The sequence below is a fragment of the Lichenostomus cassidix genome, chromosome 8, assembly GCF_008360975.1.
Source record: "Lichenostomus cassidix isolate B80296 chromosome 8, HeHo_3.0, whole genome shotgun sequence".
In the NCBI taxonomy this organism is placed as follows: domain Eukaryota; kingdom Metazoa; phylum Chordata; class Aves; order Passeriformes; family Meliphagidae; genus Lichenostomus; species Lichenostomus cassidix.
In genome coordinates this window covers 12,831,120-12,855,042 of record NC_139489.1, presented here as the reverse complement: position 1 = coordinate 12,855,042, position 23,923 = coordinate 12,831,120, and the positions used below count along the sequence as shown (strand labels likewise).

Here is a 23,923-nt window from a genome sequence, read left to right as displayed (position 1 = left end):
TCCTACCCCAGAGCTTGAGCCAAGCTCCATTGTGTTAAACAGGTTTTATGTAGGTACTCAGCTCTCTCTGGGTGTATGTCCTTGCTGCACCAGGGAACAACTGCACTTAGCAGTTTCTTAAGTGACACATTAATTGTAATTTAGGTACAGACCCACAAAACCAGCCCACAGAAATAATAATAATGATGCTGTATCATAGCAGCTGAAAAAGTCCTTCCAAGAAAAAAGGAAAAATACTGTACTTTGAAGACAAAGTAACTATGACAACTGAGCATATGATACTTGTTTCTGCATCACTGTGAAATATTGCATAGTTTTCAGTTTCAGCAGTCAAAAGACCATGGTTTGCCACTTGTTCAAACATGCTGGCATCTCTGTTACACATTTTATCATTATAAAAACCCTATTTTGCCTGGTTACAGATACTGTAACTAAACCTTTCTACAGATTTGCTTTTGGCTCCCTTACTGCTTTTCATCTAGAAATTGATTATTTTGGAGGAACCTGTGAGTTAAAGACTTTTAGGCATCCCCCCTTTTTTTTTTTTCTTTTTTCTCACGGAAGACACTAAGCAATGAGGGAAGGGAACTTGCTGGAAAATAATTGCTTTTATAAGTAATAGCTGAATTCCTTTTCTTGGTGAGAAATATGTAGAGAGGAGAAGAAAACACAGTTAGGGCTTTTGTATTCATTTGTACAAGCAAAGATTTTTCAGCTCTGAGCAACCTAGTCTGGCTCAGAGCTGAGCCTGTTTTGAGAAGAAGGCTCAACCACAGATCTGAAGCCCCTTTCAACCTAAATTGTTTCTGTGAGGACTGAACTGTTACTGGTTTAAGCAAATGAATCTGTAGATGTTTTCCAAGCTTAACAGATGGTCTGAGTAGGACACCTTTCTTTGAGAAGAATGCTCACCACAAGCGTGCAGTGCTCTGAGGTCACACAAAAGCCCCCATGAATGGCAAGATGGCCCTTTGAGAGCAATCTTCTAAGAGAAAAAAATGTGCCTCTGACAATGGTGGCTTTCTCATCACTTCATGTAATATAAATAGTTAGTGACTGGCTGGGCCTCATCCTGACAGCTGGGCTTCATCCATCCTGGCTGAGACAAGATCTGCAGCTGAAAAGTACCCATCTTCTTCAATGCTAATAAAAATATAAATACATTGTGCAAACACACACACAGATGCACAATGTATATACATCTCAAACAGTCATAAAATTATAGCCTTAATCAAGTCTGTAAAATCTCTTTCATGCTGCATGTCTGCAAATCAGACCAATGCTCTTTCAAAGACTAAAAATAACAAATTAAAAGTCTAGTCAGGCATCAAATTTGGATTTGAAGATTCTACTATGATACCAAAGAGTGACAGAACACACATCTACAGAAGGTGGAGCTATAATATGAGATCTTTTAAAAGTTAGCTGGTAATACTAAGCAAAAATTTAAATTGATAGTATTTAATTTCTGTTTATACTTGATTTTGCTCTGGTTTCTAAAACATATTATCTACTGGAAGAGATGGCATACTGTATAGAGAACTAGCTTAATCTATACCCTGATTTTAGAACTTTGAGTAAAAAAAAAAAGAGCATCCTCTAATATAGCAGTTCCTTCTCATCTCTTAAAATAACAAGTGTAATTGGATAGAACAAAGTGAAAGACAATTGATATATATTAAAAAATAATAAGTAACTACTTTAAAATATAAAACATGAAGAATTTTTATGGTAATAATCAAATGCAGCAGTCTGGAAGATAATGCTTCTTTCACAGGCAACACACATATGGCCATTTCATGGAAATTAGAAGGAGCTAGATATGAAAGAAGGTATGAAAGTAGGAAACTTGTCTTTCTGGCACCTGAAACCTATGTTATTTTGAGAGAGGGAGTGTCTTCAAGTCAAATTAACTTTTTTTAAAAAGTGGGTGTAAAAACCTGCACAGAAGACTAATCAATTGGAGTTGGTTGCAGGTACAATGAATAAGTAGCAAAATAAAGCTAAATAGCTAGATTTTGCAATAATTATGATAAATTTCCCACTATCAGTAATAGATAAATATCATTTGCCAAGTGTCTACTATAGAAAGATAAACATGTATTATTTATAAAAATAAGTTTACCAATACAGTCCATTTTCTGGACCTAAGTGAAGTGAACATTTGTACATCCACTGTCTTTAGTAACCAATACTTTAACCTGAGTGAGAACATTTAACACATCCTATGTTAATGAAATGGGGCATCTCAGTAATTTTTGCTTTGACAATTGATAGACAAATACATGGGCTCCATCTGTGAGCTGGGAGAAGCAAACTGCAATAGTTTTGGCTAAATTAAACCGACACCACCCACTCCTTGGACATGAATGAATATGGATCTACACAGCAGTCTAAGTGCTCAGGCTTTTGTGACCACAGATTACAGAAGTGCCCTGTTTGTTTTATAGCCATGAACCTGCTCAATGGAATCACGTCCGCCTTCAGCTTAAAATTCATTCCACACAGCCTGCAGTGCTGACATGGATACGATAAGACAGAAGAACAGAAACACCACTCTGAAGTAACCTAGCTGAACTGCACATGTTCTGACCCTTTTTGAACTCCCCGGAGCTTTTGTTACCTGGCAAATGCAGCTCTAAAACTGCTCTTGTATCTCCAGATCTTTGCTCTTAGCCATGCAGAAGCCTATTTCTCCCTGGGACTCGCAGTGAGAGAGGTGCTCTCTGAAGGCTTCTAAATGAGTGTGCACACTGAACTCTTACTGAACTGAATTAATTATTAAAGATGCAGATGGAGCTGTCCAAATGATAAGAACAGCTCCTGACGTATCATGATCCAAGCTTTCATTAAACCATTTCAGGCATACTAATGGTTTCCCACCGCTCATTACTTACATGCTCTTTTCTCATAGATATAATAACCCTGGTGCCCAAAGGCATGACAGGCTATAGAAATAGTGAAGTTAAAAGTTCCTCAGAAGATATACTGAGGAACTTCATACTTCCCCCTCACACTTCCCATTCTCATTTTGTGCAAAAATGTGCAGAGATACAAGTACAAATGCTTACAAATTCAGAGAAAAGAAATTGTAAATTAAAATAGAAAGCAATCCTGTCAAAAAAGAGTTTATGTGCATTGACAGTCCTATTAAGCTGAGAAACATAAAAGTGATTTGAGTAACATGTTAAAAAGCTTACCAAGGCAAAATTCTCACATGCTACTGACACTAAGTAAGCCACACTACAAATATAGCTCTTTGGTTACACTGCACATGACATATTATTTTTCAGCCACTACACTTCTCACACTTCTTCCTCTGGTTTCTCTTGCTTTCTCAGCTGGGACGATTAGAGGGCAAAGCAATTGCTAGAGAAGAATTACTCCCAGGAACTGTGCTGTGATTGCTACCTGCTGTTTCATATTTTTCAAGTTAGGAATACTGCTCCCAAAAGCCTTTTGCGTCTCAGTCTAAATGATTTGCTGGAGGATAATAATGTCATGGCCAGTAAATAATAGTGAACTATGTCTGTACATGGTCAATATGATTAAATGTCCTTCACCTCTATTCTCACTCTGACCTGGTTATGAGGAAGTGAAAAAGCCGTCAGCAAAGCCCAAGGCTTCCCATGTGAAATGTTATTTTAGAGGAAGGGAGAGAAATGTAGGTGATTTAGCAAAATACCCCCAGTAAAAATAAAATAAGGAACGACAAACAAAAAGCAAAATTATCACCACACAACCAGACTTGAGGTGACTTAACCATGGTAGCATGAAACTTGGAACAATTTCCAGAATAATTACAACAACTACAAGAAACAAATTCATGTTGGAAAATATTGTCTATAATATTGAGCATACTAAATGTATCTTTCAATTGCTATTGTAGGTTTAGTTAAAAAAGGATCCCCATCATTCTGAGACACGATTTTATTAGCATGTATTTAGAATAAACTCTGTACAATTATTATGCTCTATACTTAAATCTTACAAACACTACAATTTTTCTAATTCAACTCATATACATATATATATATAAGTTTTGGCATCTATACCCGTGCCTTTGAAAATATGCCAATGAACTCTAACACCTTCTACATTGCACAACTATCTTTTCTTTAATGATTGCTTAAGGATTCAAATAGTTTTTGATACAAACAGAGTAAATGCAACCCAAAACATTGGCCAGGCACATTTTTTAATAGAAGTTTCCATGATCAAAATATCAGTTTGTACTAGAAGTACAAAAAGTGCTGAAACAATATATCTGGCACATAGATCTATAAAAGTAAAAGAAATTTCAAAATTATGCCTGATGCATGTGCTTCACACTGAAAAAATAATATTTCTGAATATGGAAAAATACAATTCCTGACTTTGGAAATTCAAGTGAACTGAAATTCTGTTAACTTTTCACAGCTCTACTACTGTGTAAGGGCAGGAGAACATGCAACTATTTAAAATTTCAAAAACATGAAAACAAATTAATTCATTCTTTCAAACTATCAGCAATTTGAGAAAAACTCTCTATGTACATAGGCTATGCCCCAAGCACCAGCCTTCTACAATATTTCCCAAGTATAGCCAGGCTTTAAAGATACAGAGCTAGCAGAGAAAAACAAGATGAGTCCAAATGTGTATCTTGCACTCTCATTGCTCACTAATTCCTCCACGGTGAGGTGTTGGTATTATTAGTCTGAAATAAATGGGAGAAGCTTTCTCCCTGGGCTGACAAGTGACTACACACTTTTTACCTGGAAGTGCTCAGAGAATTGGTAATTGATGTAAGAATGCAACATTCTGTCCAAAGTGGACACTGGGGCACCCAGCTATGGGTTTGCATGAACACAGTGACTTCAGCAATCGATGTGCACAGGCTTGCTGCTGGTTACCTAACAGCCCGTTATTCACACTAAAACAGGGGAACTTTGTGTCTGACAGGTACACAGGGAACACAAATACACACAGAAGTAGTCATGCAAATACACACACAAAGTGTGTAAGTGTAATGGAACATAAATTTTATTTAATTCTCCAATGAGGTAGAAAACCCTTTTGAGATAATTATGTTGGATAATTAGCAGTTAAATTTTAGAATGTGTACAGTAGTGACTCAATTGAAAGCAATAATGATGGTTCCTTTAAAAAAACCCCTGTGTTTAGTACTTCATTGATCTTTCATATGACTACATATGTCAATATGACCTTCAGAATTCAAGCCATTAGAAAAAAGTGGCTAAAGTGGCTATGCTGCAGTGCCACCACAGCTTTGAAAATTAATCATTTGGTCAGCACTCTTTAAAGATTTCTACATATTTATATAACTATTGGTCACATTACAAACTGTTTTTAAACATTTTCATGGAATGTCTTGTGAATAAGGAAGGAATTGAATGAAATTTTAAATCTTTTTAACTTTGCTGTGAGGCAACCTAAATGGAAAGCAAAAAAAAAGTTCTTACCAGAATTATAAATGTAACGGGTCCAATGAAACTCCAGATAAAATAGTTATCTACATGTAGCCAGCAACTATTACAGAAAAAAGAGAATGAGAAGAGAAAAACTGCATTAGCACCTCAGTCTGATAAATGGAAAGTGCAAAAATACTTCTTAAGGTAACATTTTGCCAGTAAACAATGATGAACATTGCACAGTACCACTTATTGCATGGACAATACCTAACCTGAAACTTTTCTGATGAACCCTGTATACTAACACAACTGAACCTAAAACTACATCATCAGGAACAACTAACATAAGGAGAAACAAAACCAAAACAAGCTCTCTCTCTCTCCTTTCGGTCAAAAGGTTCAGTGACAGGTGCTAGCATGGACTAATGAAACTAACATCAGTAAATATTTTTTGCAGGCTTTTCACGTAATCATCAAAATCTGCTTTTAACTTCATATCATATGTGAAGTGCTCACTCCTGAGGAATATGAGACAGAAAATGTTCAGATGCCATGTTTTGCTGAAAAACAATATGGTATAAATAAAATGCCCCATCTGGGAGTTGAACAGTAGAGAAAGAATACATAAGATACCAGACTAAATGACGTGCAAACCTATTAGGGCCAACTTCACTCAGCAATTCATTTTTCATACAGCCCAGTTCCCTGCTGAATTCTCTTATTTGTCTTTCATCAGTAGCAAAATCAAGCAGCTTTCTTGTAGTCAACAGTATCTTTCCATTCTGTAACTAATTTCATCAAAGGACAAAATAAACACTACTGAAAGGCAAATTCATGCCTCCAGCAACTCAAATCCTCAGAAATGTTTTCTGTCTACCTTCTGTCACATCCTATATATATCTGCATTTTTGTAAACAAAAGGCAGTGGCTAATTTTAATCCCACTCTACTCGCCTGATAAAATATTATCAAAATAAAACATATAGGTTGGAATATTGTACTGTCATGATTGAGGATGAGAGCTAGCTAGAGGGGCAGCTGAACAAAGAGATCTAATGAAGCATTAGCTTAAAATTGGGTGGTTAGGCTTGTCAGATACTTTAAGTTGAGAAATTTTGCTTAATATACATCTGAGGACAAAAAGTTATTTACTTTTTCAATTTGTTTCAGGTCAATCTTTTGTGTTAAAAGAAAGACCATAATTTAGAATTGGTCTCTCCAGAGTACAAATCCCCTGAACCTAGAGAATTACAAAAGACTTGATTGTAATTTGTGCACAACATTGCCATTCTCTTACCAATAAAGCTTTCAGATGGTATTTTAGTCTGTCAGGGACCCTCTGACAGCTAATAGGCTTTAAAAAATTATTCACTTGAAAAACACTCAGGTCACTTGCAATTACTTACGCTTTCTCTGTTCCGTAGCTCTTATAGTCGATAGCTGCTGAGACACCAACTACTGTGGCAGGGAAGAGGTAGCCAGCAACATAATAGTACTTCTTTCTAGAATATTCACTTTCAAATACTTCTACTAACATTAGATAAAGCTGCACTCCTTCTAGACACATCCAGGCAAAGGCTGCCAGGAAGAAAAAGTGTAAGAGACCTGCAAATACCGGACATGCAATCTGCAAAGAAAGAGAGAGATGGAAATGTAAATCACAAACCCTTCATGTCATTACCTCTCCAACTGAACTGTGTGCAATAGAACAGTATATAGTTTTATCAGAAACCTTTCACAAATTCAGGGGCATTTTCCCTACCTCAAAACATACTCTGAGTATTTGAAAACACTAATATGGGCTCAGTAGCTACAGAAAGTGAATTAGCTGAACAGAGTGAATGAAGATAAGGAAATTGAACCCTCATCTCCCAGTCATCAATTACAGAGTGGTCTTTTTAATTTTATAAGCAACTCTTTAATTTTGAAAGTGATATGGTTTTAGGACTTACAGTTTAGATAATCCTAGACATGAACAGTTGGTTCTACATGTATAATGTGATACTACTTATTTTAAAAGTGTCTACACAGCAATTTTTATCTACTGTAATTTAAAAATTTGTACTGTTATAACAGAAATCAATCTGAATTCTCTCCCCATTGGCAAAATTCTGGATGAAACTATACTAGATTGTTAAATTTCAATCCAATGAATCACTGCAGAATTAATTTTACCAATACTATCAAAATACCTGCATGAATGTGAAGTGTAAAAACTGTGTATATACATAGAAAAGACTCTGTAGCTGTATTTTTATATATATATATATATAAATGTAGTCAATAGCTGTTAAGACATATGAATATATAGAGAAAACATATATATGTTCCTAATAGTCAACATTCATTTTCATCCCCTCTTTCAAAAGTCTAACCACCTGCTTCGTTAATAGTCAGTGTTTCTCAGCTGAAAATGAAAAGCATATCTTGGAAGGATGTAAATACTATGTATGAATAGATCTATCTTATTTTCATGCTGAGCTTTTATTTCAGCCTTGCTGTGTTAGAATGCTGAAAACTTGTCAGTGTTGTCATGTTTTAATTCAAATCCATTTCAAACAGTCATTTCAGAGAGCAAGATCAGTACACAGAGAGAAAACTTACCTTGTACTCTGTCTTATCGATGCCTATTAGGAAAATGAACTCAGCAATGAATAGGTTGATACAAAGGTTCTTGTGAATAGTGTTACGATCACTTTGCAGGCCACGGAAAAAACAGAATGTGAAGATGCAGATGGCCAGGCAAACAAGAGAGATGACAATTCCCACCCAGGTGATGACAGTGAGGAGCAATTCGTGCACTCCATCTTTGTACTAGAAATAACCAAGAATGGAGAAAATTAATATGACTCTTTATGAGTATAAACAAAAACCTATTTTCACAGGTAGCATACAGAAAAGTTACTTGTTCATTACATGAGATGGGCAAAATGTATTCAGTAATTTCTCAGTCTCAGGTCAGCCTCCCAGAAGAGCAAAATTAGGGTAAGGAGAAGAGGAGCAGGTCTGATAGAAAAATGTGACTATTTTACTGAGTTCAGATAGCATTTTTACTTTTCACATGTCTCACTGCAAAGTGGTTGGAAAAACAAGCAGAGAAACATAACATTTTTAAAGTGCCACTAGGCTGTGATGCAAAGAGAGCGGAGAGCTTTCCCTGGGACCTCCTATGAGGGTACATGTTCTTTCCTACAGACCTGAAACTCCACAGCAGAGAAGAAAGCAATATTTTAAACACTGATCAGGAGAAAATGCAGAATATGCTGCAGATGCAATTCTGGCTTCAATCTCATGTTTAGTTGAAGGAGTTTTCTTGCTTCAGCTCTTTGCAGTGACCTTTTCGAATACAATGGCTTTATGAGAAGTCCCATATCCCTGCAAATATTGCATGTTCTAGGACCCCTGACATCCAGGAAATGCTTTAAATAGACAACAAAATATCTGACTGTGAAGAGGTGTTTAAACAACCACTGTGGAAATTCCTTGACCTTCCTCTCTAAGGAGAGCTGGCACTTGTGCTCCCAGGGAACAGCCTGCACAGCTGTCTCTACAGATACTCTCCATCTGTACTGAGGGAAAACCTTTAGAAGTGTTGTAAGGTTGGTCAGTAACTTTAAAATATGGCTTGTAGATAACTCTTGTCCTTCCTTGATTTTTCTTTCATGTTATTTTGCTTGTAACTTTATGGATGAGGAAGAAAAGTGCTACAGAAAGCAAATTGCTTTGGAAGGAGTGAGTAGGAGCTATAAATACCAAAGAAACTTCAGCAATTTTGTATCTTGCTAAAAATTTAAAGCTAAGTCTTTTAAGTTTGTCCCCTGCTGATGGCTGGAATCATCGCTACCTACCACGATTTCCCGACGAGCCATAAGAATTGCAAAGTTGGTGAGGTGACTGCAAGCACACGTTGTGTGAGTTCTATTAGTGTCAACCAGTTTGCAGCCTTGAGTCGACCAGTATCCCATCATAGTCCTCTCTGAGTAGTTCCAGAAGGAGCAATTTGCATTGAAATAATTGTCAGGCTGGGAGATAAAAGGATAACACAAAATGAGGATTTTACACACTAAGATGGCAATAACAATTGTTTAATATGTGTAAAGGGTAATGTAGATTAAACTTTGCATGTTTCGGACAATAAAGCTTTTCATCAGCAAAATTGTGGACTATGTTACACAAAGAAGACATCTAGTTTAAAAGGGACTTTATAGTCCGAAGCACACTGAAGTGTAGTCTCAATTACTGTAGACCCAATTTTAAACAATTACAATTTCCATCTTATGATTTTATGCATGGATGGTGCATTATAGCTATTTTTGCTTTCTGGAAAGTTAGGACTGTGAATTTATTCTGAAGGTATTTTTCCTGTAACCACCAATTTGAAAACCTTTGATTCTCACCTTTGGTCAGGCCAAAGTCATGTGAACAGATATCACAAAAAAGTTCATTTCTCAATGCCTATCTATTTTGATGAAAAACAATCAAACCAGATTTATAAACACAGGCAAAATGAAAGGAAAATCAACCATATTTTCTCTGTCACAATAGTGACTATTTACTTTCCCCACCTGAGACATGAAAAGAGAGAGGGCCAATCTAAGAACAAAGAAACACATCAAATACCACCAAGAAAATGCACATAAATTTAAAGTATAACAAACCCAGATACCCTACTTTAATATTTATTGAATAAATGCAATTTAAACAATTTGCATAGGCTTCCATAGTTTGGTCCAAAATTAATATAAAAAGTTAAAGTGTCATTAAAACTTACTACATCAAGCCATCAGGAAACTTAACAGTTATTTTCTACCCTTCTACTAAGGTAAGAGTTAATTTTCAGTTAGAAACAAACTCGTCATTTACATTTTCATGTTGATTACTGAATTAGCTTTCATTAAGAATACACTTAAGTTCTAATAATCACTGAACCAGGCTCATTTAATTTTATCTTCATAGACTTAAATTGTGTCTCTGACCTAGTCCAACATTTAAAATTCAAATGGAAAAAAAAAAAAGGTTCTTTTTCTGCATTGCTGTTCTCTCTCGCTGATTTTCTGCCCTTCCCATTAATTCATTAGCATAACTCACATCAATGTGCTCCAGGGTGAAATGCACAGGGTTAGTCAGGTACACTCGGCTCGACTCCTTGTTGATGGAGGCTGCGATGACGTGGGAGTTGACGGCGATCGTGTTGTTCCGCCCCGCCAAGTCGCTGCCTAACTTTATGGTAGCATTTTCAGTACTGAGGAAACGACCCAAACTTTTGTAAATAATGAAAACCAGTTTTGCTAATCCTACAAAACAAAAAAACAAACAACAAAAAATCATCAGGTCACAGAGGTCTACAGAAAGACAGCAATCTGTACTCTAATCAATTAAGCATCAATTAAGCATCAGTAGACTGAGGGGTACTTTCAACCTATGGATTTGAAGAAAAACAACCAGGTACCCTGTGATCATCAGAAAAAGCCACAGAGCAGCTTGGTTATGTTTTGTTTTGATGTTTTAACCAGTGGAGGTTTTATAATAGTAAAAATAAAAGTTACTGGAGTTTCACTGTCCCGTGCCCAAGGCTCACCATTCCTGCTGTTCTGTTTCATGGTGCTGGCAGAGAGCTGGATCCAGTTGCCTCCCTTACCAGCCTGAGGAAATCTCAAGTCCTGCACCTGGCCCTCGGTAGCGAGCACTGCAACATCCAAAACTAAGCAGACCAGAGGGAAAAAAAAGTGTTAAAAAATGAGAATGCAGAGAAAGTCTCTTGGCCAGATTACAATATGCCAGACGACAATCATTCCCCCAGTCTTTATTTAGTTTTCTCACATGGCTGTCTGTAAGGCAGATTTGTACTGCATGCTTCAATCACACAGAGTTGGCTCCTTTAACTAAATCTTGTGCACACTGCTAAAATGACAGCACTTTAGTAGTGATAACATGACATCAAACCTTGTTCAAATTTGTGCCCACAAAACATCCACTTAAAAATACCACACACACGTTGCAGAAAAATGTTACTTTTGAAGATCTTAATGCCTATGCAGTATCCTCTGCTGACAAATTTAGAACTTTAAGTATTGATTTAGATGTAAAGAGTTTTTTAACCAGTCAGCTAAGAATACCTAAGTATACTTACACCATGTATTTACCTAAATCAGGATATGTAGCTAAAAATTATTTCCAATATTTTTGCTAAATCTAATCCTGCATATTTATAGGAAATAATTTTATTAGTTCTGGTAAGAAACATTTAAATTGAAAAATCAGATGCCAGTCAGCCATACTTAAGCATTACTTTTATAACACATTGTATATTGGGAAACTTTCATGGGATCAAATGCTGGATTTCCTTGGATAGATAAAATCATACAGGTGAGAGTGGACAACTGGTTGACAAAGTCTGTTATATTAAACCAGTCTAGCTACAGGTCTGAACTATAGGGTGACAAAAGGTATGAAATTTGGGAATAACCTCTCTTTCTCCAAGCCATACATATCTATGTGCACGAGGCATTCAGTCTTGCACAGCATCAGGAATGTGTTACTATGACATGAAGACAGCTTATCACAAGAACTAATATTCAGAGTCTACTCAGCTCCATGGAACTGCTTGTGTACATCCTGAGGCAGATCTGTGATTCTACCCACATTCCTTCATAACAACTGCTCCAGTTCCTTTGATAACAGACTGTAAGACTTTCCCCCATCCTTTACCAGTATCTTCCTACTCAATTAAAAACTAGGCAGAATCATCTTCTACAGTTACAAATATGCAGACAGTGAAACGTGAAAAGTCTCATTTCTGCAGTCTCTATCTTGGTACTCTGCACATTAGAGACTTTCAGGTTCCTTGTACCTCACTGAGACTATATTAATCTCTGTAATAAGTCGAAGGAATTTTAATTTTATGCATAGCAATGATTTTTGCTTTAACACATCCTGCGCAACAATATTTGCACATTTCTAATACCAAACCCCTTCATTTCTCTGTCACCACTTAAATTCTAAATTACGCTCCAACTATCTTCAGCTATTTTGCAGTCTCTGGAGCATAGCTATTCTGCATTATGGGAGATGTAGTTCACTGAACACATTTTTACCTGAAGGCAGTCGTGTTTAATATAAACATTTGGCCTATGTTGAGTGCCTAAAATATTTAACTGGCACAGTACGTTGCAAAAAAAGTAATTTAAATTCATTAGGAAGAGTTTATATTTAACAGAAAAGTATTTTCTGCAGCTCTACTGAAAGCATTTACCTCAAAAAAATCCATACTCTGCCGTTTAAGGACTCTTAATATCCATATGTTCTGCTAATGATTTTTCCATGACAAATCAACTTTGCAACATCAACTACTTTCCATTTTATACTGTACTAATGACACTAAAGAAGAATGCTAATTTCGAAGAACTAAACAAGAAAAGTGTGTTTTCCCTGCTTTGGAGCACTTGCTTTTCCATCAGATGTTGCACAGCTCAGTCTTCACAAAGTATGTGGCTATCTGGAGTATTTGATCCTCCTTTTGTGTTAAGCAATACACAGCACTTTAACTTATGCTTGAAAAGAAGTTTACTTACCAATATTTTCTGTGGGCATTGAGACTCTAGTTGGATCTACAAGGTTATCAGCCAAGACAAAAGCCCCTTCTTCTAATGTATCAAGTAACATTGTGGCTGCGTGGGCTTGTTCAGAAGAATTCATGTCCTTCCAGGACTCCAGAGCTTCAGGCCTGAGCAAGTTGTCCACTGTGTCCACAACTGCCTGCATTCATTAGAAAATTATCATTAGGAAAATTATCATTTTCCCCAGAAGCCCTAGGCAGCTGGGGAAAATTCCCAATGTTATATGGCGACAATTATAATACTTAACTGTCAGAATGATTTACTGTGATTTAATGGCACTAGAACACTATTTTCAACATTAAAATATTTTCCATCCTCTTGTTGGATTAGCATGAACAGAAGCACAGCTAGCCAGTAGCATTGCGTGGTCTCTAAGCAGTAAACATGCAAATTTGACTTGTTTTGTATCAGATACAAACATGGTATTGTTAATATGTGCTTAAAAATGTAAAAATAAATGCCAGAAGTCTTGCCTGAAGCTTTCATCTTAATGTCAAAATGTATAACATCTATTTAAAAATACTAACGCCAAAATTAGCATTCCACAGTTTAGGCTAAAATGACAATAATACTCCTCTGGAAACTGAGCCCTACTAGTGCAGCCATAGCACTATAAACCAGTTGTCTATGACAAATTGCCTCCTTTATTACAGGAGGCATGAAATGAAGCTGACTCAGTGGATATAAATTAGCCCTGGCCATTCTCACTCCCCCTCCTGTTCCTGTACCTGTTCATAGATACTTAGAAGGATTACCAACTCCCATTCCTGCACAAAGGTCAGTTAGAAAAGGAAATCAATAGAGCAAACAAGATGTCCACTGACCGTCCCTGTTATCAGTGAAGGCAAAACTGTAAAGCTGAATAAAATCTGCTACTTTAAAAAGTTTTCCTTGTAACAACTCTATCATCCTGTTTTAAGGTTCATTGAGCTGCATACAAAGTAACAATAAATAAGGAAGGAGAATAATTCAGTGACATGATTACATTATTTTACAAAATAATCCAATCAGAGTAATCAGTTAATCAATTGAAGGCAGGCTTTTCCATTAATGCACAATGTTGCTGTGCACCAAGTATGCTGTGCACTGAGTACACCAGGCATTGCTCTAACACCCTGTTTACTCTGTCCCGTTTCCCTACTCCTAATGTGTCATTAAGCACATATATAATTTGTTTGATCAATTTAAAAGCATTGGAAATGGAAACAGAACACATTATACAAACAGAAAGATATCGGTCTGGAATACTGTATCATGCAAACAAACGAATGGGAAAACTTGGTGAAGGCTATTGTCAGAGCAAGATTAATTAGCCTAATCCATTTTAATATCCTCTTTCTGTCTGCATTGCGAGCTACCACGACCTTCCTGGTACGTGGAAGATACTTCGAAGTGGCATTAAAACCCTTTTTCTTTTTCTAATGGGAGACAGAATAGTCAAAATGCTCACACTGATACTGCTGCAGCCATTAACTAGAGTGGAACAGAAATTGGTCTGCAGAGGCCAGATTCATTAGTCACTAAGAAATACCGATTGGAGCCTCTAATCTGAGGTACAAATGAATCCTCTGTCACAAAGTGGGAACTTGCTTCATTTGCATAGTGTAAGTCAGCTTTTGATTTGTAATTTCAAGAGGTTTATTAGTCTTATCTAAGCAGAGAAGCCCATTTGAGACCTACAGAAAATGACACCAGTTGGAAATTAAGGTTCTGCTCTGGTTTCTCATGTATAGCCATATAACGCTGACAGTATGTATTCATTGATATCATGCGCTTTTCATTTATTATGGGATAACCCAACTCTGCATTTTTCCTGGGGAAAATCATCACCTGCCCAGTAATATTTCTGAAGCTCTTCCCCTTGCAGACAGAGGCAAATGGGTGGGAAAAACCCCACAGCCCATGTGACACAGCTGTCAGAGCAGCTCTTCTCAAGGTCCTGTTTACTAATGAAAAGGAAGCAGAAAACCCACTCTACTCAAACCATATCTGCCAGATTTATCATTACTATTAAAAATATTTTCCAATAAAAACTAATTACAATTATTATTATTTGAGAAGTGAATTTCTCTCCGGATCACTATGTCTTCTTGCCAAATTTCTGTATAAATAATTTCTGTATCACATCCAGTTCCAGGACTTTAGGATAAAACCCAGAAATGCCCTGTACAGAGAAATCTCTTCCCAGTAAGAGCCTGAATTTTTTTATTATGTCAAAAGCATTTCAATAATCTTTCCAAAAATCATTCTTACATTTCATCTCAGAGAGTACAAGCAAAAGTCAGTATTTTAAAAGAAGTTTTGAAAAATGTGCAACAAAATCTTCCAGAGCCAGACACATCTGTTCTAGGACTTTTTTCTCCCCTTCATAGGGGCAAGGTGACATTACTGGCATTGTACTGCAGAGAAGGAGCTGGCCATGAAAAGCAACCATTCTACAGCTGATGAAAGGAGCTGGAAATCAGGCAGCAATGTGTTACACGCCTTCTACATAGCCTGGTTAATGGGACACATGGCAGACATTTCAATAGTGAAGTTAGAGAAATGTTTGTCTTTGCATTGTATCCTCAAGTCACTGAATTGTAACAATTCTTAAAACTGTAAGAAAGAGTGATTTTACTAGGCATAAGAATACACACAAAACAAGCTATATAACATACATTTTTCACGCAAGCAAGTTAACTCTGAACAGTCTTTGATACAAAATTCTACCAAGCTGAAGTAATTTCTTTGGAGTTGCCAGCTTTTTCCCCCTACCCAAAATTTTATTACAGGAGAGATGTTGCTTCCAATTCAGATAATAATCCTTTCTGCTCTTTTAGTTTTGAACAAGTTAAGGTACAAGAACTTTGATCTTAATTTTTTTTTCTGAATGTTATACCTGTGCAAAGCCAACATTTGTAAAGTTGATATGGGGCACAATACACATTTATCAAAGACTGAAATACATAGGATCATGCAGCAAGATGATAAAGCGTGGCAGGTTGCTGAAGCAGGGATAAAGCAGGGTGACAGCACAGGAGATATACCTTAAGGTAAGCCCTGCACGTCTTCTCTCGTTTTTGGAGCTTTTTAACAAGGAAAAAGAAAATCAGAAGTTAGAAAGATTCTGGAAAAGTTCAGAAAGAGAAAAAAAATACTCTGGTGTTTCAAATCCCGATTTTGAATGAGAGCTTGGACATGAATCTAGTTTCTGTCCATGATGACCATAAAAAAACATCACACAGGAAAGGTTTTTTCCCAAAGACCACACAGCCACTTGCTCCTTTGCTCACCAGCAGGATTGGGGAAAGAATCACAAGGGTAAAACTGAGAAAATCCATGAGTTGAGATAAACACAGCTCAATAGGTAAAACAAAAGCAGCGTATGAAAACAAAATAAACCAGGGAATTAACTCACTGCTTCCCATGGGTAGGCAGGTGTTCAGCCATTCCCAGGAAAGCCAAGCTCCATCACATGTAACATGTACTTGGGAAGATAAACACCATAGCTTCGAAGTCTCCCACTTCTTCCTAATTCCCACCAGCTTTATATGCTGAGTATGATGTCATATGGTCTGGAGAATCCTTTTGGTCAGCTGGGCTCAGCTGTCCCAGCTGTGTCCCCTCCCTAAGTCCCATGCACTCCCAACTTCCTTGTCAGTGTGGCAGTATGAAAAGCAGAAAAGGTCTTGATGCTGTGGAAGTACCACTCAGCATTAACCAGAAGCATCTTTATATTATCAAAGATATCAAAGATATATTTTGGTACAAATCCAAAATGTAGTCCCATACTAGCCACTGTGAAAAAAAAAAAAAACTCTACCCCAGCCAAAAGCAGCACAACAACCTTTATTCAAGTGTATAGGTATCTTTTGCCCAAATGGAGGGATTTGTATAAAAAGGTCAAAGGAAAAAATCCCTGTGTGGGCACTTGATCTGTCTCTGGGAAAACTATTTTAAGGGCGGCTAGGGACTGTAAATAAAACTATTGCCAAAATAACAGAGAAGTTCATGGATCTGTCTCTCTAAAGGAGGATGAAAAAATATTTCGTTTGTGGCTTGCTGACTACGCTGACACAAGGAAAAGGCTCAGAAATACAGCATTTCCTCTGAGAAAAAGAGGAAAGGTAATAACACTGTAATTTGTATTTAAACCACAAAGACACATTTTCTCTGAAATGTTTCTTGGAACACGTTTCCAAAGAAAACATTAATTCACATTTTAGATATGTGTAGTAAGGCACTTTTATGAAGATCAATTGTAAGTCATGTTGGTGTCTTTAAAAGTCTAAGAAAGTGGTATAATTCTGTAGGAAGTAAGATTAAAATAAAACCCTGCACCTATGAAGAATCCCACTGATTTTATTATATGTTCAGGGTTAAAAGGATCACTGGGTAAACATGCTGATTTGTTACAGAATTTCTGAGAGCTAATACTCATTTCCCTCGTACTAGTTATAATGAATTCCAGATTTTAATATGGGACATAGCTATGTATTACAGGACCAGTCAGCTATTGTGAATTATACCTTATTCCCTAAAGAAGGTAATTACGACTTTCCACTGTATATTTACTGCTGTTTTCTCTTATATGCTCATTCCAGAACTATACACATGCAGGAACAAAGTATAGATTAATATTTCTGAAAGGAAAAAAATACAAAACCCAAGAGCAATTGTTATCCCAGCAGGAGGAGGTGGTGGGAGGTGTGTACCTTGTTATAACTCCTTCCAGCAGAGTCTTTTTCACTGGGCCGTAGTTCCTGAAGTTGAGCATCCAAAATGTCCACGAGCTGCTCCATCAGCCTCACTGATGAGCTAACATCGCCAGCAAACACTGGTCCTTTGGTGTGTTTAGCCAGTTCATTGGCCAGACTAGCAGCATTTTCTCCACTTCTGATCTGAAATGACAGTTTATATTATCTCAGCAGGGTTCCTTGTTCTGCTTGCGGCTCCTAATTCCAATTCCCTGAGTACCTTTGTTGTGGTGAAATAAACCATTTGCACATACATTGAAATCTGTAACTAATTGAGACCAATAACGTTCTCTTTATCTCAGAAGATTAAAGGTTCTTAGATCCATGACACACAAAAGCAGCTCTTAACAGCCATCAAAACCAGAAATCTGACTGGGACTTTTGGGCTCGATCTTCTATTCATCCTCACTTTTATTTTACTGCCATTATCAGACAGTAAGAAATCTGTTTGTTCATACCAGTGCTTGAGGCATTTGAAAGTCAAGTAGCCTTGTACTGACAACAAATTATCCAGTTTTCATAAACTTTGTAAATCTCAGTAGGGAAGGAAAATACAGAAAGTGGTTCTTTGCTCTAATCACACTGTTACCAATTCACTCAGACAAAAATCTATTTATTACAGTGTAATTTTTACTGAACAAAAAACCTTTGCTGTATACCACAGGTTTTGCGTTGTGATTTATAGTATTTGATTTATTAAGCAAATATTACTTTTGGTTTTTGAAAACAAACAAAGCTATTTTGTTTAAAATAGTGATGAGAACATGTAATCACAAATTCAACATAGGAATTTAGAGAGGGCACACCAAAACATATAAGAACCTAACCGTTGGCCAGTGCTTTGCACATGGAGTACACATACTCCTTCTACTTTTAATGAACACAGAGTAATAAAGACAGCTTCAACAAACTGAATTATTAATGCTCAGAGTTAAAATCCTTAATCACCAGTGTACACCAGATTAAAAGGTTTCAACCAACCTTCTGAGCCAGCTGATTTACCCAGTGTGAGGTACAGTTGCTAAGATCAGGGCCTTTGGGGTTCCACATTCCCGTTAAGACCACGCAGAGATACGAGGCAGTTCCTACAACAGATGTAGAAAACTACAGTGAAATGGAAACCATTTTTCTGCATGCATTCAGGAAATTGGCCGCTCTGTGCTCCTAAACAACGTTAAATTCTGAATGCTGCTAATGGTAGTACTTGACAATAATTGACAAAAACGTAAGGAAATAATGTAGATTACAAAGAGCAACAAAAAAAGTCAGTGAAAAGTACCAGACGTTTTCTGCAAACAAACAAAAAGCCCTTGATTTTTCCTGGAGCTCATCCAGAGGGGAATTCATAATGAGAAAGGCAGCTGTAAGCATATTTCACAACAGTCCTCAAGCAATGCCCTAAAATTTGACCTGGATTCTCAAAAGTGCAAGCATAAGGTAATTCTGCGGCTACGCTCAAATGATGTTTGCAGATTATAACTTGACCATTGCCTGTAGATACTGCACTCTCTGGGTAACAAAAAATCATGTGACAGCCAGCCTGAGATTAAAAAAATATCCATCATGAGAGAGCTGCACATTACTTTGAAATATCTGCTTAAAATCAAGATATATTTTTAAAGGCAATACCTCGTGTTCCTTTGGGGCAAGGGCGTTCAACCATCATTCCTCTTTGTGTTTGAGGCCAGCTAATCCCCCTGGCCTCAGTCGGTTCACAGAATCTCTCTGGCAAAGGGAAAAAACTTGTCACGGGAGGGATTTTGGTTGTGGAAATGGGTGGTGGTGGTTTGGGTCCTCTGCTTCCTTCCTTTGTTCCTCCAGCTAATGTTGTGCTTATGGGACCTTTCTGTGACGTAGTGCTAGTGGTTGACACTGTGGTTTTGTAAAGCTCTGCTGAGGAAGTTATCGTCACTGCTGTGGTAGGCACTGCACAGGGAAAAATCAGAGTAATAATAAAGTAAATTACTTCAGAATTATATATAAAAAAAGTTATTTAAAAGTTATTTATGTAGCTTTAAAGGATTCTCTGGCGTCTCTTTTCCTTTATCTTAATATTACTCTTATTGCTATTCTGGGTGCTTAAGATATAACTTTGACTGACTTTTTTTGGTTTTGGTTTTTTTTTTTTATTCCCAGCTCATACTGGTATGGACATTTCAGCACATTCTCCAAATAATCTCTTCTGTAATAAAAATTGATAGCTGCATTTCTAAAAGCTGAAAGGCATACTAGTGAGTTATCAGTACATAACAAACACGCTCAAAGCAATTAAAGATTACTTAATCACATTTGCAGCAGGAACAACTCAATAGATAGAATCATTTGAATCAGCGTGCCGTGAACAATGTCGTCCAGCTTTAACAACAAAGGCAGCGGGCTGTAACTAACGAGACCATTTCTGAAAAACAGACCCCAAAACTTCAAGTCATCCAGTACACACCTTCCAGGGCAATAATTATGATAACATCTTCCTACCCAGCAGTCATTCTGCCTGAGAGAGCTGCAGCATGCCTGATTAGCTCCAAACAGAGGCAGCACCCAGCAGGTACGCAGCATTCTCCTCTTTGAACATTTGGGGCCTTAACATCCTTTTTTGATAAAGCAGGTAAGGAGACACAACTAGGCAAGGACCTAGTTTTCATCTTTTATGAAACACCAGGACTGGCTTAGGCCAAATCCCTTCTGCTCAGGATGTGCAGCTGCTCCTGCCACTGACCCACAGCAGGAACTCATGGCTGGAGATGCTGAGGTACAGCCCAAGCCATGCCAGGGTTTTGAGCCTTTGGAGAGATACTACAAGTTAATGCTAGTGGAGCCTGGAATGCCTCTGCAACACCTTTCACATGTAGATTGAGAAACACTGCTAGTGAGCAAAGTAACTGCAACAGTTGCTATTATTTCCAAATCTTCATTAGTGTTCACAGGGATTTATAGGCACAGAAAAGTACAGATCCTTGTGCTGAGAAAAAATAGGGTAATGAAAAATATTTTTTGCTTGCTTTCTTTCTTTCTTTCTTTCTTTCTTTCTTTCTTTCTTTCTTTCTTTCCTCTCTCTCTCTCTCTCTCTCTCTCTCTCTTTCTCTCTCTCTTTTTCTCTCTTTCTTTCTTTCTTTGTCTTTTATTCTTATTCTGCTAGGTCCTTGAACTCTGACTTACTGGACAATGTAGCTTCTCTAAATTAAATCATAAATAAAAAGAAAAGAAAAGCAGTCTCACTTTGTTCAGCAGTTGTTTTTTAAGTTAGTGTTTTGAATAATATTAACTTTCAGAAGTTTGGCAAATAACAATTTTCACAAAACCTTTTTCAGTTATATTTCACTTATATTAGAGGTTTAAAAAGTTAATTTATCTTTTTATTTTCACATGAATTTAGAGTTGAGAGATCATGAGCATCATGATCTGTTTTTAAAGTCTAAAGGCAAAGATGTGCTTTTCATCCCTCTCCTGCTCACAAATGAGAAACTTCTGCAGAGCCTGTCTTCTCTTCAGTCTCATTCTTGGCTGCTTGAACACAGCCTGTGTAATCGTGCTGAACTTGTGGTGCAGCCAGCTATTGAAACCCTCAGATCTGTTCTGCAAGTGCTTGCCTGACATCTTGTGAAACTGCTCTAATTTTCCTTTGATTACAATGCATCCAGCCTTCTAGTGCTTCCCCAATTAACATTTGTCAAAAGCATTTGCGATCACTTGCACAAGTGTCAGGCAAGGCCTGCTGAATCAGGTCCTCGGGAGCAGGGAGCATGTGGGGATGGAGAATGATGCAGGGGACAACCAATTATTACCATCCATCCCCTAATACACTCCGCTAATTAATACATATTTAATCACCAAAATGTGTATTAGCATTATTGCAATTACTACTCAAACCCTGTAATGCTTAGGACAGTTTTGTCTCAGGAGCAAAATATCACTGTCAGAATTCATAAAAACACTCTGAAGTTCAGCAGTGAGATAACAATTTTCAGAACATATTTGGTGTTGCACCCTGAGCTAAAACAATTCTGCTGTCATTACACAACTTTAGTTAGTACAATTTTCATGCTATCCATTAAAATCAATTTCAAAGCCTATCACCTATGATTCAAAAGTGACCTGCATAGCATGGTAGTACCACATACTTAGAAATATATTTAAAATCTCACATTTTAGGAGAAAGACTTTAAACCACCTCTCTCAAAATACTGAAAAAAATTGCAGATAACTTCTAAGAGCTTTTCTCTTTAATCAAATCTTTAAAAAGAAGTCAGCATTTTTAAGAATGTACCAGGAAACTTCAGACAGTGCTGGAAGTCTGGGAAAGAGAGTAGTTGAAAAATAAGAAACAACTGAACACATCACTTCAAGGAATACATCTAGCTTTTAGAAGGCAGGTCATTTTGTCTTTAATGACCTGTGGGAACTTAATCTGCTGGGCCATTCTCCTGAGCTGCAAGAAGACACATGACAGCTGCCACCACCTGATGTGTCTCGTTCTCAGAGCTGAGGGTGGTGGCATCTGCAGGATCCCCTGCACTGCCCTGCAGAGCACTTCGCCGATATAAGATAATGGCAGAGATGATTAATAGGCTGCAACTGAGAAGAGGAGCAAACTCCATGTCGAGGTTATTAACCTATTGTTCTAAGCAGCAGGGGTGAGTCTCTACAAGGCTGAAGATACGTAGTTTTTGTCCAACTCCAAAAAAAGCCCTTTTAAAATGTGAGATTCTATTTTGACTTTTTGACTAGGCTTGACGTGCTGAGGAAAAGACCAAAACATCTTCTGCCTCTTCTTTTTTTTTTAAGCATAGTTTCTTCTTATAATCAGTTGAAGACAGTCTTATTAAAATTAAAGAAAATAGGAATAAGAAGTAAATCCAAAGTCTCAAATTGAGGGGTAATTAATTTACATTTGTTTCATGCAGTTCCTAACAGCTGATTTAAACAGTTATGTATCCTATCTGTTACTAAAAATGAAGACACCACTGGAGTAAAACTTAACACCTGTTTAACAGTGTGATGTCTATAAAAAACTTAACACAATTGCTGTAGGAAAGCAGGGGAATAGTAACTTTCTTTCCCCATCTGACAGTGAAGACCAGATTTAGAGAAGGCACTCAAGCTATACAGTATTCCTTGCCAACAGGTTTCTATTCTAGGCAGGCATAAAATAAGTTTAAAAAAAATACTAAACCAAGCCAAATCAAAAATATTCCCACCTAAAATACAACTCTGACCTTAGATTTACAATTGTGGTAAAATGCCCAGATGATGTGCTACTTCTGAAAATACTAATGGTTTCATTCTCACCTCTGGCATCCAGGTCATTTGAGAAATCAGCTGCATGGGTTTTTTAGTTAAATGCATTTTCTTACAGGTCAGGTATTTCAATTTATGACACATGAAAATCTATGTGCCCACCTTTATTCTCAAAAGGTATCATAAATAGAGCTGCTATGTAAAGCAACAGAGATCAGAAACCTGTGCAAATCACGATTTTCCTGCCTTCTGCTTATTACTGCTGTGTACCTGTTTTTGTGCTTCAGTGAATAGCAGGGAAGGTACTAGGAGTCACCTAATTACCTATAGGTTCCAGCCATTATGTTAGCCAGTGCTCTATTGACCCTGACAAATCCCATTCAATCGAAAATGAAATGTTTACCCAGCCCTTCATAAATTTATACCCTGAAAATTATAGCAAATGTGACAAAAAAATTAGCAAAATACCTGTGGTTAAGAAACATGCTACCTGGACCCCATTATATCACATTTACTTGTACAACCACTCTTTCATTCATCTATAGTCTATCAGATTTGATATTCTAATACAGACCCAATTTACTTAATTTGCTGTATGACTTGAGATTCTTGGTGTTGCACTAGTTTCCTATTACTTCAAGCCCTTGGTGATGCTACTCTCCGAGTTTCTGTTCTGTCCACACTCACAACATCCATATCTTCCTGCAGTGATCCAATAATACTTAATGATGGGTATCATGGTGCAAAAGGGAAGACAACTTCAGTTTGAACAGTTAGCACAAATTGGGATGAGTGTAGATGAAATCTCTCCCTAATGCACTAACACAGAACAAAAGGATTTATCTTCTTTTTGTTACCAAGGAAACCTTAGAATGTAATGCTCATATTCACTTTTTAGAGTGAAAATTCCCTCATTCGTCCTG

General features: G+C 37.1%; 1 protein-coding gene across 16 annotated transcripts in view; it reads right to left on the bottom strand.

Moving 5' to 3' along the window:
- Positions 1-23,923, bottom strand: part of ADGRL2 (adhesion G protein-coupled receptor L2) — a 381,333-nt gene that overhangs the window by 16,938 nt on the left and 340,472 nt on the right. For 13 of the 16 annotated variants that reach the window (XM_085067912.1, XM_085067913.1, XM_085067911.1 and 10 more), the window contains 11 exons: positions 19,395-19,691; positions 18,747-18,850; positions 17,724-17,909; positions 16,056-16,094; positions 12,982-13,165; positions 10,989-11,111; positions 10,499-10,704; positions 9,259-9,432; positions 8,015-8,224; positions 6,817-7,037; positions 5,463-5,529 (listed from right to left, as the gene is read on the bottom strand). In XM_085067912.1, coding sequence (XP_084924038.1) covers positions 5,463-5,529; positions 6,817-7,037; positions 8,015-8,224; positions 9,259-9,432; positions 10,499-10,704; positions 10,989-11,111; positions 12,982-13,165; positions 16,056-16,094; positions 17,724-17,909; positions 18,747-18,850; positions 19,395-19,691 — 1,811 coding nt within the window. The remainder of the gene's footprint in view (positions 1-5,462; positions 5,530-6,816; positions 7,038-8,014; positions 8,225-9,258; positions 9,433-10,498; positions 10,705-10,988; positions 11,112-12,981; positions 13,166-16,055; positions 16,095-17,723; positions 17,910-18,746; positions 18,851-19,394; positions 19,692-23,923) is intronic. The other 3 variants (XM_085067916.1, XM_085067926.1, XM_085067918.1) reach the window with 1 other exon arrangement.